We start from the raw sequence: 21,219 nt of genomic DNA on the forward strand, positions 1-21,219 counted from the left end.
TTGGAAATTCACAGTCCATGTATTGCTGAAGCCTGATTTGGAGAATTTTGAGCATTACTTTGCTAGCTTCTGAGATGAGTGCAATTGCGCGGTAGTTTGAGCATTCTTTGGCATTGCCTTTCTTTGGGATTGGAATGAAAACTGACCTTTTCCAGTCCCTTGGCCACTTCTGAGTTTTCCAGAGTTGCTGGCATATTGAGTGCGGCACTTTCACAGCATCGTCTTTCAGGATTTGAAATAGCTCAACTGGAATTCCATCACCTCCACTAGCTTTGTTTATAGTGATGCTTCCTAAGACCCACTTGACTTTGCATTCCAGAATGTCTGGCTCTAGGTAAGTGATCACACCATCGTGATTATCTGGGTCATGAAGATCTTTTTTATATAGTTCTTCTGTGTATTCTTGCCATCTCTTCTTAATATCTTCTGCTTCTGTTAGGTGCATACGATTTCTGTCCTTAATTGTGCCCATGTTTGCATGATATGTTCCCTTGGTATCTCTAATTTTCTTGAAGAGATCTCTAGTCTTTCCTTTTTTATTATTCTATTTCTTTGTACTGATCACTGAGGAAGACTTTCTTATCTCCCCTTGCTATTCTTTGGAACTCTGCATTCAAATGGTATATCTTTTCTTTACTCCTTTGCTTCTCACTTCTCTTCTTTTCTCAGCTTTTTGTATGGCCTCCTTAGACAGCCAGTTAGCTTTTTTGCATTTCTTTTTCTTGGGGATGGTCTTGCTCCCTCTCTACTGTATAATGTCACAAACCTCCGTCCATAGTTCATCAGGTACTCTGTCTATCAGATCTAGTCCCTTAAATCTATTTCTCACTTCCACTGTATAATCATAAGAGATTTGATTTAGGTCATACCTGAATGGTCTAGTGGTTTTCCCCACTTTCTTCAATTTAAGTTTCGTTTTTTGTGATTGTGGTTTTCATTCTATCTGCCCTCCGATGAATAAGGGTAAGAGGCTTATGGAAGCTTCTTGATGGGAGAGACTGACTGTTGGGAAAAGTGGGTCTTGTTCTGATGAGTGGGATTATGCTCAGTAAATCTTTAATCCAATTTTCTGTTGATGGAGGAGGCTGTGTTCCCTCCCTGTTATTTGCCCTGAGGCAAAACTGGACCAGTGCCTCCACCAGAGACTCCTGGACCCTCACAGGCAAGTCTGGTTCAGTCTCCCACTGGACACCAAAGTCAAATTTCCTGGGGGTTCTCAGTACCTTTGCCTGATCCCCAGATTCGGAAATCTGTTGTGGGTCCTAGAACTTTGTTAACAGTGCAAGAATTTCCTTGGTATAATTGTTCTGCATTTCGTGGGTCATCTGCTCAGTGGTTCTATGTTGGAGCTAATGGCGACCTCTTCCAAGAGGGCTTATGCCACATGCTGCATTATGCCAAATCCTCCTCAGACAACCACTTTGCCTTTTAGCATTTTTTTTTCTTTGGGATGGTTTTGTTTTCTGCCTTATGTACAATATTTCAGACCTCTGTCCATAGTTCTTCAGATGCTCTGTTTACTAGATCTAATCCTTTGAATGTATTCATCACCTCTACTGTATATTCATAAGAGATTTAAGTCATTCTTGGCTGGTCTAGTGGTTTTCCCTGCTTTCTTTAGTTTAAGCCTGAATTTTGCAATGAGGAGCTGATCATCAGAGCCACAGTCAGCTCCAGGTCTTTTTTTTGCACACTGTATACAACTTCAACTCCATCTTTGGCTACAAAGAATGTAATCAATCTGATTTTGGTATTGACTATTTGGTGGTGTCCATGTGTAAAGTGGTCTCTTGTGTTGCTGAAAAAGGGTGCTTGCTATGGCCAGTGCATTCTCTCGGCAGAATACTGTTAGCTTTTGCCCTGCTTCCTTTTGTACTCCAAGGCCAAACTTGCCTGTTACTCCAGGTATATCTTGACTTCTTTTGTATTCCAATCCCCATGATGAATCCCAAAGAATGCTCAAACTACCGCACAGTTGCACTCATCTCACACACTAGCAAAGTAATGCCCCAAATTCTCCAAGCCTGGCTTTAACAGTACGTGAACCGTGAACTTCCAGATGTTCAAGCTGGATTTAGAAAAGGCAGAGGCACCAGAGATCAGATTGCCAACATCCACTGGATCATCAAAAAAGCAAGAGAGTTCCAGAAAAACATCTACTTCTGCTTCACTAACTATGCCAATGCCTTTGACTGTGTGGATCACAACAAACTGTGGAAAATTCTTCAAGCGATGAGAATACCAGACCACCTGATCTGCCTCCTGAGAAATCTTTGTGAAGGTCAAGAAGCAACAGTTAGTACTGGGCATGGAACAACAGACTTGTTCCAGATCAGGAAAGGAATACTTCAAGGCTGTATATTGTCACCCTGCTTGTATAACTTACATGCAGAGTGCATCATGCAAAATGCTAGGCTAGATGAAGCACAAGCTGGAATCAAGATTTCCAGGAGAAATATCAATAACCTCAGATACGCAGATGACACCACCCTTATGGCAGAAAGCAAAGAAGAACTAAAGAGCCTTTTGATGAAAGTGAAAGAGGAAAAAGTGAAAAAGTTGGCTTAAAGCTCAACATTCAGAAAACGAAGATCATGGCATCTGGTCCCATTACTTCATTCCAAAATAGATGAGGAAACAATGGAAACAGTGAGAGAGTTCATTTTGGAGGGCTCCAAAGTCACTGCAGATGGTGACTGCAGCCATGAAATTAAAAGACACTTGCTCCTTGGAAGAAAAGCTATGACTAACCTAGACAGCATATTAAAAAGCAGAGACATTACTTTGCCAACAAAGGTCTGTCTAATCAAGGCTATGGTTTTTCCTGTGGTCATGTATGGATGTGAGAGATGGACTCTAAAGAAAGCTGAGTGCCAAAGAATTGATGCTTTTGAACTGTGGTGTTGGAGAAGACTCTTGAGAGTCCCTTGGACTGCAAGGAGATCCAACCAGTCCATTCTGAAGGAGATCAACCCTGGGATTTCTTTGGAAGGAATGATGCTAAAGCTGAAACTCCAGTACTTTGGCCACCTCATGCAAAGAGTTGACTCACTGGAAAAGACTGTGATGCTGGGAGGGATTGGGGGCAGGAGGAGAAGGGGACGACAGAGGATGAGATGGCTGGATGGCATCACTGACTCGATGGACGTGAGTCTGAGTGAACTCTGGGAGTTGGTGATAGACAGGGAGGCCTGGTGTGCTGCAATTCATGGGGTCGCAAAGAGTCAGACGCTACTGAGCGACTGAACTGAACTGATGCTTTATTGTTCCTCTGTTTCTCCATTACTGTCTTCCTTTGTATTAAGTAGATATTTTTTGTTAACTGTTTTAATTCCCTTAATCTTTCTTTTACTGTGTATTTTTGATTTATAGGTAACAGAGTTACAAGCAAAAATAGCTGTACGTTATACCTATATATTGCTACATTTGCTGATACCCTTTATTTCTTTGTGTAGATTTCAGTTATCATCTAATGCCCTTTTATTTCATCTTGAAGAGCACCCCTTAATATTTCTTGTAGGGTAATTTTTATAGCCTCACAGTCCAGACCCCATGAAAGAATGGACACTGATAAATTACCCCACACAATTTAAATTGATATAGAGAGAACTGAAATCTTAGGAATACTGAATCTTCTCATACAGCAATGCAATATATCTCTCCATTTTATTTAGGTTTTTGACTTATCTTGTCAGTATTCTAAGTCAAAAACCTAAATAAAATGGAGAGATATATTGTGTTCCCGTATGAGAAGGTTCAATATTGCTAAGATTTCAATTCTGTATTCTGTCAGTATTCTGTAATTTTCAGCATGTGAAATATTGGATTTTTTTTTAGATTTTTGCCTAAAAATTTCATGGATTTTGATGTTATAAATGGAACTTTTAAGAAATAGAAATTTTCTAATTTCTTTTCTAATATATAGAAATGCAATTAATTTGACCTGTGACCTTCAACCTTACTAAAACTCTTATTCAGGTATCTTTTTTGTAGATTTTTTGGGAATATAGAAAATCATGTCTATTGTAAGTAGAGACAGTTTTATTTCTCCCCAGTTTCTATGCCTTATATTACTTTTTCTTACCTAATTGTACCAACTAAGCCCTCCTGTTTGATGTTGAATAGAAATGGCAAGAGCAAATGTCCTTGCCTTTTTCCTAGTCTTAGGGGAAAACATTCAGTCTTCCACCAATATTGGTATTAGTTGTAGGTTTTTTATAGATATACTTTATCAGGTAGAATTGATTCCCTTTTGTTTCTGGGTTACTAGGTTTTTATCATAAATTCATACACATTTTGTGAAATGCTTTTCTTTTATCTGTTAAGATGGTTATATGATTTTTCTTCTACAGTCTATTGGTGTGAATTATACTAATTAATTTTGAATGTTGAACATGCTTTGTATTACCAGGATAAACTTCACTTAGTCCTGATTTGTTACCCTTTTATGTATTGCTGGATTCATTTTGGTAATATTTTTTGGAGGATTTATTTTTACATCTGTATTTATATACTTGAGTTAATATTTATATAAGTACCAAGCACCAGAAGGACTTCTGGTAAATGCACGCTATGCAGTTGGTTATAACCCACCTGCTAAAGACAACTAGAAAAGCAGGGGAACTTGTTCATAAGATACCATTTATTTTATGGTTAAAAATGTCATTTTAAAAACAAGACAGTATTTTTGGATCTGCATAGATTTCTTTTCTCCCTTTGTTTTTCAAAGGTAGACATAAATGCATTAACCCGCAACGTGCAGACTCTAGAGGAAAAGAATAAACAACTGACAGATAAGATTGCTTCCCTAGAACTTGAGCAAGCATCTTCTGATTACCATTGGGTGGGTATAAAAAGGTCAGTCTAAAGTAGGAATTAATGACTAACGAGTTTTCTACAAATCAGAAATTAGGAGATGGGTTTCTTCATTTGTTTGTATTTTGATAATTATCACAAGTCCTCAATAACTAAGCAGGCCAAGTATGTCAGAGAGCCCTACAGTATTCAGGCAATAGAAGATTTAAGAGAATGAGAATTGAAAGCAGCTGTTAAACATCTGCCTACACAGATAATCTGTAATGATGAAAAGTACCAGTATTTCTAACATTTTAAAATACTTTCTTTTCCATAAATTGTGAGAAAGAAACTTGTATTTTTTTTTCCCCTGACAGTTCTATCTGTTGGGAAATCAGTAGTAAGTTAGATTTCTTAAAGCTGTTTGACAAGGTCATTGCCTTACAAATAAATGAAAAAGAAAGTGAAAGTGAAGCCCCTCAGTTGTGTTTGACTCTTTGTGACCCCATGGACTGTAGCCCGCCAGGTTCCTCCATCCTTTGGACTCTCCAGGCAAGAATACTGGAGTGGGTTGCCACTTCGTTCTCCAGGGGATCTTCCCTATCCAGGGATGAACCCAGGTCTTTCACATTGCAGGCAGAACCTTTACCATCTGAGCGACCAGGAAAGTCATTACAAATAAACATTTAAGTCTTACAACATCTCCAGGTGAAGGAGACTTAAAGAGATTGTTCTGTTAAACAGCTAGTAAGTTTTCTGTGTGATTTTGAATACTTCAGTTCAGTCACTCAGTCGTGTCCGACTCTTTGTGACCCCATGAATCACAGCACGCTAGGCCTCCCTGTCCATCACCAACTCCTGGAGTTCACTCAAACTCATGTGCATCGAGTCGGTGATGCCATCCAGCCATCTCATCCTCTGTTGTCCCCTTCTCCTCCTGCCCCCAGTCCCTCTCAGCATCAGGGTCTTTTCCAATGAGTCAACTCTTCACATGAGGTGGCCAAAGTATTGAAGTTTCAGCCTCAGCATCAGTCCTTCCAATGAAAACCCAGGACTGGTCTCCTTTAGGATGGATTAGTTGGATCTCCTTGCAGTCCTAAGAACTACCTATTTCTTCTATAGTTTGGAATTCAGCTTTCAGAATTCCAAAGAAGATGTGAAGTCTGTCTTAATCTGAGCTAAATTCTTTCAAGCTCTGTCATAAGCTGCTCATTACTTCAACTATGAAAAATTACAAAAGCTAAATCTAAATCCTGTTAGTTTTCATGCCCCTGGAGCCAGACTATTTGTGTTTCAATTTTGGCTGTGACCTTGGGTGTGATCCTTAACATTTCTGAACCTGAGTTTCTTAATCTGTCAAAATGGGGATAATACTATTATTAGGAGGTTGTTGAGATTAAGTTAATACATGTACAGCATGTAGCACACTGCTCACATTTATTGAATTCTTAGTATCTCATCTGTCCCTGGAAAAAGCCTGTTAAGTTCCTTTCGGAGCAACAGGGTGTTGTAGCTCTAAATCCTGGGACTATCTCAGGCCATCCCTCCCTCCCTCAAAATTAAAGATTCATCCTTGTCCTTTGCTAGTTGGCCAGACCTCAGCTGGGCTTCTCTACCCACCAGGTTTGTGTCTGTCAGTGTGCCTGTTTCTTTCATGCCTGTACTGCCAGTGAGCAGACCTGTGGCCTTATCCTTTGAGTAACTTTGACAAATCTTGCAGGTAACTTGGTCAGTGTTGATTCTTGCCTGCTTACCACACCTCTTGATTAAGGTCTCACAGTAATTACCCATACCTCAATTCCAGCTTACATGTCTCTGCATAGAATCTTCTCTAACCAGGCCTTGTTGCAGTTGGCTGTAATGAGTCTTGAGGAAAGAGGTAGAGATTTTACAACTTTTATTTTTTTTATCTGAGCAATATCATTAAACCTATTGCCATTCATTGCTGGCAGTATATTTTTGTTTTTTAAAAATGTACGCTTAATCCTCAATAAAAACTACCCTCTAGCATAACCTCTTGGAGAAGGCAATAGCAACCCACTCCAGTACTCTTGCCTGGGAAATCCTGTGGACGGAGGAACCTGGTAGGCTGCAGTCCACGGGGTCGCTAGGAGTCGGACACGACTGAGCGACTTCACTTTCACTTTTCACTTTCATGCATTGGAGGAGGAAATGGCAACCCACTCCAGTGTTCTTGCCTGGAGAATCCCAGGGATGGCAGAGCCTGGTGGGCTGCCGTCTCTGGGGTCGTACAGAGTCGGACACGACTGAAGTGACTTAGCAGTAGCAGCATAACCTCTTATTTTTAGAGATGTGCATATGAGTTTGTGTCTTATATGCCACACCATAGATTTAAATTCAGATCCAGTTTTAACCCATGGCTTCATTTACTGTGTGACCTGGACAGATTCTTAACCTCTGTGGCCCTCAGTACCAAGGGGATCTTCCCTGTGGAACTCCTCTGAGGGTTCCCACAGCCTGCTGTGCATACTCATTAAAATAGTTACTGTTACTTCATAAATTAGAAATTGACCTGTTTCATGCCTCTGCTTTCATGCTGTTATAATGTAAGAATAGTTACTTATTTGTATACTCCCTTGCCCAGCATAGTGCCCATACATAATAGGTGTTTAAGTAACCTTGGTTGGGTAGAACACAAAGAGGGTCATGTGTATCATGCCAGGCTGTGAGACTCAAATGTGATATTGTGAGTAAAGTGCCAGTTACAGGGCCAACATACAGTATCCTTGTATAAATATCATGCTCGTTTTCTTTTCTCACACTTGCTTGTGTTAGGTTTATGTTTGCCATTTCAGCCTTTAGTGACAGTGTAATTTTAAAAAATTTTTATTGAAGTATAGTTGATTTATAATGTTAATTTCTGCCATACAGTAAAGTGATTCGGTTTTACATATATGTATTCTTTTTCATATTCTTTTCCAAATTACAGTTTATGACAGAATATTGAATATAGTTCCCTGTACTATATAGTAGGACCTTGTTGTTTATCCATCCTATATATAATAGTGTGTATCAGCTAACCCCAAACTCCCACTCCGTCCCTCACACTCTCCCTACTCCCCTTTGACAACCACGAGTCAGTGAATGATGGTGTAATTTAAGTCCATTACCACAGGCCATCATGAAGGGAACCACAGTGAGAAAAGATCCAAATGTGGGAAGTTTACTCTTTCTGGGTTCAAATTAAATGACTAGTTTCTCCACTTTTTGTTGTTGTTTTAAACATACATTTTCAGATGGTAGCACCAGAAGGAAATAGAATTATTTCCATATACAACTAGGATTTTAATGACTTGAAATTAAACGATGTATTAAATATATTAGTTCTTAAAACTCGGATGACATTTAGTCAGTATACACTTGTGAGGGTGACAGAATCGGTTCCCTCTGCATGGGCCCATGTCATACTGGTTGTTAATAGCATAAAATTCTTACTTACCCGTCTGCTTATAAAATAGCTTTGTTGTTGTTGTTCAGTCACTAAGTCATGTCTGTTTGTGACCCCATGAACTGCAGCACACCAGGCTTCCCTGTCCTTCACTGTCTCGCAAGAGTTTGCTCAACCTCATATCCACTGAGTTGTTGATGCCATCCAACTATCCCATCCTCTGTCACGCCCTTCCCCTCCTGCCCTCAGTCTTTCCCGGTATCAGGGTCTTTTCCAATGAGTCGGGTCTTCACATCAGGTGGCCAGAGTATTGGAGCTTAGGCTTCAGGATCAGTCCTTCCAATGAGCATTCAGGGTTGATTTCCTTTAGAATTGACTGGTTGGATCTCCTTGCAGTCCAAGGGACTCTCAAGAGTCTTCTCCAACACCACAGTTCAAAGGCATCACTTCTTTGGCATTCAGCCTTTTTTTATTGTCCAGCTCTCACATCCATACATGACTATTGGAAAAACCATAGCTTTAACTATACAAACCTTTGTCGGCCAAGTGATCTCTCTTCTTTTCAATATGGTGTCTAGGTTGGTCATAGCTTTTCTTCCAAGGAGCAAGTGTCTTTTAATTTCATGGCTGTAGTCACCATCTGCAGGGATTTTGGAGCTCAAGAAAATAAAGTCTGTCACTGTGTTCATTTGTTTCCCCATCTATTTGCCATGAAGTGAGAGGACCAGATGCCATGATCTTAGTTTTCTGAATGTTGAGTTTTAAGCTAACTTGTTCACTCTCCTCTTTCACTTTCATTAAGCAGCTCTTTAGTTCCTCTTTGTTTTCTGCCGTAAGGGTGGTGTTATCTGCATATCTGAGGTTATTGGTATTTCTCCCGGCAGTCTTGATTCCAGCTTGTGCTTCATCCAGCCTGGCATTTAGCATGATGTACTCTGCATATAAGTTAAATAAGCAGGGTGACAACATGCAGCCTTAACATATTCCTTTCCCAATTTTGAACCAGTCCATTGTTCATGTCCATTTCTAACTGTTGCTTCTTGACCTGCATGTAGGTTTCTTAGGAGGCAGGCGAGTTGGTCTGCTATTCTCATCTCTTTAAGAATTTTCCACAGTTTTTTGTGATCCACACAATTAAAGGTTTTAGCATAGTCAATGAAGTAGAAAGAAGTAGATGTTTTTCTGGAATTCTCTTGCTTTTTCTGTGGTCTAATGAATGTTAGCAATTCATTCTGGTTCCTTGTATATTGCTAAGAGTATTTAAACAAAGGATAGTTTGAGTTCAGCATTCCACAACTCAGAATCTGAGATATTCACTCATTTAAATGCTCTCTTTCTAATTTCTGGTGTCCCATCAATTTTCTCAAGTATAGGGCCTGCTTAAATGGTAATTTAAATTACTACCTTAACATTTACCTTAAGTTAGCAAAAAAGGAGGACATTATTTCCAAAATTTACTTAAAAAATTAAAGAATTATTTATGCCTTTGCCTAAAAAAGGAAATTTTATTGAGGAAAATATTGCCATTATTTAAAAATTTTGTATAAGAGACCCAGACTCTCCAAGTTCTTTTGAAAACATAAAAGTCTTCAACATTCCAAGAACACAGAGTATTTTTGAGTGTTCTTAAGTGTAATAGCATATTTTTGGTTAAATCTAGCTCTTGATTTTTTATAAGCTTTATGTATACTTTGCAATGCTTCAGGCACCTTGACTTATAGAACTTGGAACTGAATTTGAAACTTTAAATAGTTAAGCTTTTATTTCATTAGTTATATGGTGTAGCTTTGTTTTTGTAGTGTTATCAGCCATCCTTGTAATATATTTTCTGCTGAAGACTTGATCAAAACATAGCCCCAAATGTTCATTTGTGGGATGATTTTACATTTTTTACATCATAGTTTCTAAAATGTTGTATTAAAGGAGGGCTGTATGTCTTCCATAGACAAAAAAATTAATGTTATGATAGTATATCATTACTGGCCTCCTGTTTATTGCTAGCAGTCTACATTTCTGTTAGGTTACTTTGAAACCGATACTTAATTGGTCTTAATACTTTAAAAATATATTGCCTTGGTGGGAGCAACACACAGCGATTACAAGTGAAACTTTAGAAAACTGAAAGTGTGAATCTGTATAAATAAGTATGCAATGAATAGCTGATGTGGCAAATGCCTGGGTGGCCATGCTAGTTAGTAACCCACTGACCCCTAGTGTTGGGTGCACATGTTTATGTCGGATGTGCTTGATTTCATAGCAGAACTAGTCACTATAATTTCTCCATCTCTTTTTTTTTAAGTCTAGAATGTCTAAAATGGCCTAATTCTTCTAGTCAAGGGAACTACCAAGAAGACAATGCTTCAGACTAATGTGATCTCTTGTATGCTGTCATGAAAATATTTGAACAGGAAAAAATGGGTTACATGTTATATAGTAATCTAGTTTGGAATTTTTTTTTACTTTTATTTGGAAAACATTCACAATATTTAAGATGAAATAAAGTGCACCACAGATTGGCTGTGTTGAAGACAGCGAGGAGCATCTCTTGTGTAAATTAATATCCCAACATATATGTTTTTATCTTTAAAATTTGCCTAAAGTTGAATATAAATTCTTTGGCTTTAAATGCTAAAAAGGAGCCTTGTTCTGTTATTCACAGATTAAGCAAATATAAGCCAGAAATAATGATTTTGTCAGCATAGGATATTTACCAACATCAACAAGACTTTGAACTCAAAATTAACTGCAAATGATCCATAGTGCAGCTAGTTGGCCTCTGTGATTAAGAATTTGTGTTCTTAGTCACATTTGCTTTTGTGTGTATTATCCCTACCATGAACTTATAAAGGTGATTTTGACTTAATGGCAAATATCAGTATTTTCTGTTATTAAGATACAACAGTGAAACTGATTGTGGAAGGTGAAAATTTCCATCTTCCAATCACTAATAGTGTTCCTCAAGTATACCAGTAAGGTCCAAAATTTAATCAAGAGAATCTATTTTATACTTATATCTTCTGAAAAGGTGAGCAAAAAGGCATAGGAAAAAAATAACTGTCATTATTAAAGGTTGTTTTAATGCTTAAATATGTGATTTCATGAAATATAGAGGCTTCAGTAATATTTGTTATAGGTAACATTGTGTTGAGTACTTTGTCAAACAATGTTTCCAACAAGCATTTCTTTTGCTTTTTCAGTTTTTTTTTTCCTAACTGCCTTTTAACTATGGTAACTGAAGTGTCTCCAGTTGTCCAAGTAGTTGTGACCATTTTCTTAAAGAGCTACAGTTATCCCTCAGTATCCATGGAGGATTAGTTCCAGGACCCCTGCAGATACCAAAATCTGTGGATACTGGAGTCTCTTATATAAAATGATATATTTGCATATATTCTACGCACATCCTTCCGTATCCTTTAAATCATCTCTAGATTGCATATAATACCTAGCACAATGTAATGTTATTGTAAGGAGTTGTTAGTTGCCCATATGTGGCAAATTCAAGTTTTGCTTTTTGAACTAGCTGGAAATTATTTTTTTCCTGAATATTTTCCATCCACAGTTGGTTGAACTATTGGATATGGAACCCTATGGATACTGTAATCCTCAAACTGCCTATCTGTAACCACTAGTAAAACCATCTACATCTGGCTTAGATTGCAACTACAAAGGGATAATTTATGTAACAAAAATAGAGTTAGGAAACAAAAACAAACTCTGTGACTCTTCAGGCACTCATACTTCATTAGAATTTTCCCTATGTGTTGCCGGGCTTCCTGGGTAGCTCAAACAGTAAAGAATCTGCCTGCAATGCGGGAGACCTGGGTTTGATCCCTGGGTCAGGAAGATCCCCTGGAGAAGGACATGGCAACCCACTCCAGTATTCTTGTCTGGAGAATTCCACAGACAGAAGAACCTGGTGGACTACAGTCCATGGGGCTGCAAAGAGTTGAACACAACTGAGCGAATAACACACACATAAGTGTTACATATTACACTATGATCAGCTGTCTAAAGAAGGACAAAGATGTAGCAGTAGCAAATAAATACGAATCCTGGATTCATTACTGTAGAAATAGTAAGGGTATAAATGCTTGTTTAAGAAGAAAAATAATTATTCATTCTATGTCTAGAGATACTGATACCTATGTTTGTTTTATTAGCTTGCCCAACAACAGGTGGAAAACGTCTTGGGAAAAATTACTGACAGTAAAAATAAACTGGCCTATGAAAAGGGAAAACTTCAGGTATGAAATTTCATTTTCTGATTTTTTTGTCTCATTTTCTAATGCCAATTGTGAAGCTAAATATTCCTGGACTTTGAAGAGGACCTAGCTCGCTCATTTACCAGTTCTGTAACTTTGGACAAGTTTTTAAACCTCTGTAAGCCTGGTCCCTTATTCACATCCAGCTGACCTCTATTTACACGCTTATAATATAATGCTGAAACCTAAAAGTGTGATCCCAAGGTTCATTCTGTGACAATATGAAACTTTATTATAATTATTTTATGCATAGTCATTTGCTGCCAATGTAGAAAGCCTATGTTCTGTCTCTTTTTATTGAAGTTTTGTTGATTTCCAATATTATATTAGCTTTGAGTATACAGCAGTGATTCAGTATTTTTATAGATCATATTCTAAAGTTATTATAAAATATTGGCAGTATTTCCTGTGCTGAACAACAGAGTCTTATAGCTTATTTTATCCATAGTCAAGAGTTACAGTTTCAGCTCCTGCCTCACCACTTTTACACACACTGGTTATGGTTACCCTCACTCTGATCAGGCACAGGGCTGGGTTTGATCCAGCTCCATCTCCCCCCGTCGCTCACTCTCCTTGACAGTGCCAGCCTTTGCCCTGGTGGGGAGCTGCTCCAGAGCATGAGGGTCTGGAGCTGGTATCTGGTGTGGGCTCGGTCACCTGTTGGGGCCCCAGCCTAATTTCCACTGGTTTCCTCTGCCTTGTTCCTAGGAGTAAGCAAGCCTGTGTGTGCTCTTTAGGAGTGGGGTCTGTTCCTTACAACTCTCTGATATGTCCCACTGATTTTCAAACCAGGTAATGGGACTCATCTTTCCAGTGTTGGTCCCCAGAACTGCGATTCCTAATATGTGGCATGAGCCCCAAAATCCCCAGGGAGGATCTCTGAACCTATGATATCGCTTTTTTTTCTGTGTCTCTACTAGGGGCACAAATCCTGACCGGATCATGTCTCCCTACCAAACTGTGTTTGTCTTTCTTTAGAGCCTTGGTTGTAGACATCTTTCTCCAGGTTCATTTGTTTTTAATAAGAGCTGCTCCACATATAGGTGTATTTCTGATTTATGTGTAAGGGTAGATGAGCTCAGTGTTGTCCTACTCCACCATCTTGGTTTTTATCACGTATGTTTTCTTTTTTGCTGAATTTTTCTAACATTCCTAAAAAGAAATAATCCTGGAAATTAGGTCTCAAGGCAATGGAATTGACTTGAATGCATAAGATGATTCTTTAATTCCATGTTCTTTAATTTTATTGTTCTTTAATTTAATGTAGGTTTTGCCTCTGTAGTATCTACAGAGCAGGAAACTTGCCACTGATATAACTAAGTCTGCCTTAAACCGACTTTGGTAGAAACACTGAAGTCTGAATTAATGGTTCTTAGCTTCAGGTACTGGAGAAGGCAATGGCACCCCGCTCTAGTACTCTTGCCTGGAAAATCCTATGGACGGTGGAGCCTGGTAGGCTGCAGTCCATGGGGTCACTAAGAGTCAGACACGACTGAGCGACTTCCCTTTCACTTTTCACTTTCATGCGTTGGAGAAGGAAATGGCGACCCACTCCAGTGTTCTTGCCTGGAGAATCCCAGGGACTGGAGAGCCTGGTGGGCTGCTGTCTATGGGGTCGCACAGAGTTGAACACGACTGAAGCGACTTAGCAGCAGCAGCTTCAGCTACACAGTAGACTCCTCTGGGGAATTTTAAAAACACCTCATGCTGGGAAGTGTATGATGTCTGCCATTTACTTTCAAATGAATCATTAAAAAAATATTAGTTTTTTTACATACATAGGAGAAGTGATAGATGGATATATGATAAGCAAGTATAAGAATGTAATGGTTAGGGATTTCCCTGGTGGTCCAGTGGCTAAGACTCTGAGCTCCCAGTGCAGGGGCCTGGGTTCAATTCCTGGTCAGGGAACTAGATCCCACATGCCACAGTGAAGATTGAAGATCCTGTGTGCCATAACCCAGAAGAAGCCAAATAAATAAATAAATAAAAATTAAAAAAAAAAAAAGAATGTAATGGTTAAATTTGGATGGCAAGTATCTGTATGTTTAAACATTTTCAAAATAAAAGGGGAAAAATCCCCATGAAAAGGCTTGCACCCCAGAGCAATTAAATCAGAATCTCAAAGAGTACGTTATATAGGCTTTAATACTTTTTAAAACTCCCCAGTGATTCCATGGTGCAGCCATTGAGCACCACTGGACTGAATGCTATGAAGCAATGTCTGGTTAGGCTTGGCAGCTATAGAGCTGATAGAATGAGTAATCTCACTAGAGGCTTGCCATGTACCTCAGCGTTAATCTTATCTATTCAAGGGACTTAGCCATCAGGTTAGCAGACATGATCCAGGACAGAAACAGCAGGAGAGCTGTTTGACCACTATTTACATGCTTTTAATTAATATTTTCTGGAGGCAGTGATACATTTAAGTATAATCTATACCTGTGTAATCTTGTACAAGTCTTAATTTTCTTGAGTTTCATCTTAACCTATGAAGTGAGCTGGGGAAGCACACCTCTCTTACTTTCTCACTAGAAAAGACTGTGTAACAGGCTGGATATATAGATTATTACAGGCACAAAAGAACTGTCTCCTTTGTGAAACTAATGGTCTCATAGAAACTATGGCCCATAATATTGACCTTCTTTTAGCTTTCCCAGGAGAAATGAAGTATATTTTTTTGTGTGTGAGAAAAATCACAAACACTCATAGGCAACTTGAAGCCAAATTTTTTCTGGGCGTGGAATACATTTTAAGGTTTGTTAGTGAGTCTGATGTTACTTTTCTAACATTTTAAACCTCAGTTACACATTTGAGATTATCCTTATAATCTTAAGGAAAATACGTGCCTTTTTTCTGCCTGTATTCCTATAAGGGCCAAAGTGTTTTGATAGTCTTTGAAAGCTGAAACATTTTTGAAACTATTGATTCACTGGTGTTTTTATGTCAAGCTTTGTGTTGAAACATGGCAAAGATACTGATCTCATCAGCCCAAGGGAAAGTGCTCTTATATAGCATATTGGTGGTGGTGGTGGTGTGGCTATCATTACCCCTGAGCCACCAGGGAAGCCCATATAGCACATTACTCTTTTTAATTGAAATATAGTTAATTTACAATCTTGTGTTAGTTTCTGGTGTGCAGCAAAGTGATTCTGTTATATATTCTTTTTCATATTATTTTCCATTATACTTTATTATAAGATACTGAATATAGTTCCCTGTTCTGTACAGTAGGAGCTTGTTGTTTATCTGTTTTACACACAATAGCTTGAATTCTCCAATCCCAAACTCCTAATTTAGCTGCCTCCTTCACTGTCCCTTTTGGTAACCAGAAGTTTTTTTTTTTTTATGTTTTCATGCCTGTGAGCCTTGTTTCTGTTTTGTAAATAATGTCATTTATATCATATTTGGCTCAGACAGTAGAGAATCTGCCTGCAATGTGGGATGCCTGGGTTCGATCCCTGAGTTGGGAAGATCTCCTGGAGAAGGGGAAGGCTACCTACTCCAGTATTCTTGCATCGATAATTCCATGGACAAAGCAGTCTGGCAGGCTATAGTCCATGGGTTCTCAAAGAGTCGAACACAACCAAGTGACTTTCACTTTCATATCATATTTCAGATTCCACATATAAATATCTGTTATTTTTCTTTTTCTGTCTGACGTCATGTAGTTTGATAATCTCTAGGGTGATCCATGTTGCTACAAATGGCATTATTTTGCTCTTTTTATGACTGAGTAATATTCCTTTGTGTGTGTGTGTGTGTGTGTGTGTGTGTTCGTGTGTGTGTATGCATGCACCATATTCTTTATTCATCTGCTGATGGACATTTTGGTTGCTTTCATGTCTTGGCTGTTGTAAATGATACATTATTCTTGCCAGGTAATGTAAAGAAAGAGCTGCATACTAAGCATAATCAAAATAGTCTGTTTTCTCTCAATTGGATTATAATTAATTAAAATATTATGTATCAACCATATTAGAAAAGATTGCATTTTTTTAAACTAATAATATAAATACTGGGTTTCAGGTGTTAATGTAGACTGTCAGAAACTGCTGCCTCACATTCAAACTTGATTTTGATTTGATATTTGGTGCTGTATACTATTACATTATCTAAATATGTCCAAATGTATTTATCCTTTATGTTGATGGATATTTAGGCAGTTTGCAATTGCTTACAAACAATGCTTGTATGATGAATTCTTATACATGTCTTTGTACACACATCCAAAGAGTCTCTAACTATAATTCTTAGGAGGATTACTGGGTTGTAGCTTGCCAATGCAGGAGACATAAGAGACACCAGTTCAATCCCCGGGTCAGGAAGATCCCCTGGAGAAGGAAATGGCAATGCCCTCCAGTATTCTTGCCTGGAGAATCCAATGGACAGAGGAGCCTGGTGGGCTACAGTCCATAGGGTCACAAAGAGCCTGACACAACTGAAGTGACTTACCATGCATTCAGGGTGTGCATAAATTGAATTTTACTAGACTCTCTCAAATTTCTCCTGAAAGTTTAGAAAGCAGTCTGTATAAGAGAATGTAGAATGACAGTGTTACGAATCTTATAAGGTAGATGAATCTCATAAAATATCTCATGTCAATGTATGGCAAAACAAATACAGTATTGTAAATTAAAATAAAGGGAAAAAAAAGAAAGCAGTCTGTATAAGAGAATGTAGAATGACAGTGTTACGAATCTTATAAAGTAGATGAATCTCATAAAATAATACTACATGATGTTTTAAAAGTCAAAGCGTTAGTCAGTCAGTTGTGTCTGCCTCTTTGTGACCCCAGGCTGTAGACTGTAGCCTGCCAGGCTCCTCTGTCCATGGCTGTTCAGGGATACATTTATAGTAAAATTATTTAAAAGGAATGTAGCAAACTCTAGAATGGGAGGAAGATATTTTTTGGATTAGGCTACACAGAGGTATATTTGTATGTTTTATTCTTTCTAAGTTGAGTGATGGATAGATGGGCTGTTACTATATAGGTCTGAAAGATTTCTATCACTTTTTTCCTTGTCTTTAAACATATGTCAGTTAGTGCTTTATGCTCACTCTAATCTACCATCAATCCCATCACTCTTATACCAGCTGGATTCAAATATTATCTTAGCTACTTGGCCCCTTATTATAAGCAGCTGCTTTTATGATCTTAGTTTAAAGATTATTTAAGAGTTTTGTTTCAGTAAATCTTATTAAGCTATAACATACAGAAAAGTACACAAGGTACAGCTCATGAATTTTCACCAAGTAAAAGTATCCGTGTGACCAGCACTCAGAATAAGAAACAGAATGTTCCCAGAACTCATTTCATAACCTTTTTCAGTCACTGTCTCCCATGATGTTACTATCCATCATCTTGACTTCTATAGCCAGATTAGTTTTACCTGTTTTGAACTTTATATAATTGTAACAGAATATACTTTTTGTGTCTTGTGTCTTTCACCCAGCATTATAATTGAGAGATTCATCCATGTTGTTCGTTGTATTAATGCTTCTTTGGCTTCAATTACTGCATGGAATTATATGAATGTTATTAAGAGTGCTGTGCTGAAGTTATCATAGTTTTATGACTATATTATCATATTTCAAGTCAAAATACATAACTTTGGCAGTTCGGGTTGTTTCAGTTATGAAACTCAATCTAAACTATGAAGGCGCTAACATTATAGGCTTGTCCTACTTAATTTCTGATTTATCATATGTACTGAAAAAAAAACACCTAGGAAATTTCTTAATAGCATTCATTTAGAATGCTTGCACTAGGAAACACATAAAAATAAAAATAAGTTTTTCTTTTCATCGATATCTTAGGTGTCTCACAGTTTCTTTTTTGTTTTGATCTGTCCTGTGCAGCATGTGGGTATAGTTCCCCTGCCAGGGCTCGAACCTGCGTCCCATGCACTGGAAGCATGGAGTCCTAACTGCTGTTATATTTTTTTAGTTTTATATTTCAAAATATATATAACAGGCAGTAGTGGGGTAAGGAATTGAGTGGCACAGACTACTGTGCAGAAAATAAGCTACAAAGATATATTGTATATCACATGAAGTGTAGCCGATATTTCATAATAATGAAATGGAGTGTAATCTTCAAAAATTGTGAATCACTGTGTTGCACACTTGAAACTTACTGTAAATCAGCTGTACCTCAATTTTTAAAAATACATATCTCTGTATTTAAATCATTTTAAATAATAGGAGGAAATGACCTTGACCTAAATACTGCTTTTTTTGAGACTGCCTAATAAGCTGGGTATGGAAGCTATTTTTCATGGATTTAATGACATAGAAACATCAGATCTCTGAGGGTAGCAGGATTTATTTGCTTCTATGTTCTTCCCCATTTGAATGTCCTGAATTAAAAATCGTTTTGAAAAAGAGACCCACTGCAAAAACTAAAGTGGCTTATAGATGCTAATATGCCATCTAACAAGTTTCAGAGCATTTTATTGAGTACCTTGAGGCTGAGGGTAGGGTAATTACCTGAGAAAAATTACCCACAAAAAATGATGTGTGTTTTGCTTGAAGAGAGGCAAATTTAAAATTCTTTGGGTGTTTATCAGTACTTTTCCACTGAGTTCTAAGATTAACCGCGGTTTGCTTTTATTTAGAATGAGAATAATTGTTGCATCGAAACACACCTTTAGAGGCAGCCATTCTAATTCTGAACCTTAAGTGAAAACCACTTAATGGGAGCCACGCAACATGTTTTATACTGCGTTGTTCAGTCACCAAGTTGTGTTCTACTCTTCATGACCCCATGGCCTGCAGCATACCAGGCTTCCCTGCACCCCACCATTTCCCAGAGTTTGCCCAAGTTCATCCAACCATCTCATCCTGTCACCCTTTTCTCCTGCCTTCAGTCTTTCCCAGCATCAGGGTGTTTTCCAGTTAGTCAGCAGTTCGCATCAGGTGGCCCAAAGTATTGAGCTTCAGCTTCAGCATTAGTCCTTCCAATGAACATTCAGGGTTAATGTCTTTTAGGATCAACTGGTTTGATCTCCTTGCTGTCCAAGGACTGTCAAGAGTCTCCTCCATCATGGAAGTTTGAAAACATAAATTTTTTGGCATTCAGCATTCTTTATGGTCCAACTCTCACATCTGCACATGTCTTACTGGAAAAACCCAAGCTTTGACTGTATGGACCTTTGTCAGCAAAGTGACATCTCTGCTTTTGAATACACTGTCTAGGTTTGTCATAGCTTTTCTTCCAAGGACCAGGCTTCTTTAATTTCATGGCTGTGGTCACTGTCTGCAGTGATTTTGGAGCCCAAGAAGAGAAAATCTGTCACTGCTTCCACTTTTTCCCTTTCTAATTGCCATGAAGTGATGGGACCAGAAGCCATGATCTTACGTTTTTTTAATATTTTAAACTGGCTTTTTCATTCTTATCCTTCACCCTCATCAAGAGACTCTGTAGTTCCTATTTGCTTTCTGCCATTAGGGTGGTATCATCCGCATATCTGAGGTTGTTGATATTTCTCCCGACAATCTTGTTTCCAGTTTGTAACTCATCCAACCCAGCATTTCTCATCATGTGCTCTGGTATAAGTTAAATAAACAGGGTGACAGTAAATAGCCTTGTCATCCTCCTTTCTCAATCCTGAACCAGTCAGTTGTTCCATACAAGGTTCTAACTTTTGCTTCTTGACCAGCATATAGGTTTCTCAGGAGACAGGTAAGATGATCTGGCATTCCCATCTCTTTTAAGAGTTTTCCACAGTTTGTTATGATCCACACAGTCAAAGGCTTTAGCATTGTCAATGAAACAGAGGTAGATGTTTTTCTGGAATTCCCTTGCTTTTTCTATGATCCAGCAAATGTTGGCAATTTGATCTCTGGTTCCTCTGCCTTTTCTATATCCAGCTTGGGCATCTGGGAGTTCTCAGTTCACACAATGCTGAATCCTAGCATGTAGGATTTTGAGCCATAACCTTACTAGCATGAGAGATGAGGGCAGTTGTCCGGTATTTTGAACATTCTTCAGTACTGCCCTTCTTGGAAATTGGGATGAGGATTGACCTCTTCCAGTCCTGTGGCCACTGCTGGGTTTTCCAAACTTGCTAACATGTTGAGTGCAGCACTTTGATAGCATCATCTTAACGCTCTGCTGGAATTTGATCACCTCCACTAGATTTATAGGTATTTTTCTGGGTTTGGGTGACTGACCACACCATTGTGGTTATCTGAGTCATTAAGATCTTTTTTGTACAGTTCTCTGTATTCTTTCCATCTCTTCTTGATCCTTTCTGCTTTTATTAGGTCTTCACCATTTCTGTCCTTTATTGCGCCCATTTTTGGATGAAATATTTCTTTGATATATCCAATTTTCTTTAAGAAATCTCTAGTTTTTCCCCTTCTGTTGTTTTCCTCTTTTTCTTTGCATTGTTTATTGAAGAAGGCTTTCTGTCTCTGCTATTCTGTGGAGCCCTGCATTCAGTTGGGTGTACCTTTCTCTTTCCCCCTTGCTTTTCATTTCTCTTCTTTCTTCAGCTATTTGTAAATCCTTCTCAGACAACCACTTTGCCTTCTTGCTTTTCTTTTTCTTTAGGATGGTTTTGTTCGATGCCTCTGTACAATATTATGGACCTCTGTCCGTAGTTCTTCAGGCGCTCTGTTTACTAGATCTAGCCCCTTGAATCTATTTGTCACCACCACTGTGTATTCATAGGGGATTTGACTTAAGTCATACCTGGGCTGGCCTAGTGTTTTTTCCCACTTCTAGTTTAGGCCTGAATTTTGCTA

At 38.3% G+C, this 21,219-nt stretch overlaps 1 protein-coding gene across 8 annotated transcripts in view; it reads left to right on the forward strand.

Moving 5' to 3' along the window:
- CCDC150 (coiled-coil domain containing 150) overlaps nucleotides 1-21,219 on the forward strand; it is a 99,035-nt gene that overhangs the window by 43,742 nt on the left and 34,074 nt on the right. For 7 of the 8 annotated variants that reach the window (XM_042244015.2, XM_042244017.1, XM_042244018.2 and 4 more), the window contains 2 exons: nucleotides 4,730-4,843; nucleotides 12,364-12,447. In XM_042244015.2, coding sequence (XP_042099949.1) covers nucleotides 4,730-4,843; nucleotides 12,364-12,447 — 198 coding nt within the window. The remainder of the gene's footprint in view (nucleotides 1-4,729; nucleotides 4,844-12,363; nucleotides 12,448-21,219) is intronic. The other variant, XM_042244019.2, reaches the window with a different exon arrangement.

Source organism: Ovis aries, chromosome 2, assembly GCF_016772045.2.
Source record: "Ovis aries strain OAR_USU_Benz2616 breed Rambouillet chromosome 2, ARS-UI_Ramb_v3.0, whole genome shotgun sequence".
Taxonomy (NCBI): Eukaryota; Metazoa; Chordata; class Mammalia; order Artiodactyla; family Bovidae; genus Ovis; species Ovis aries.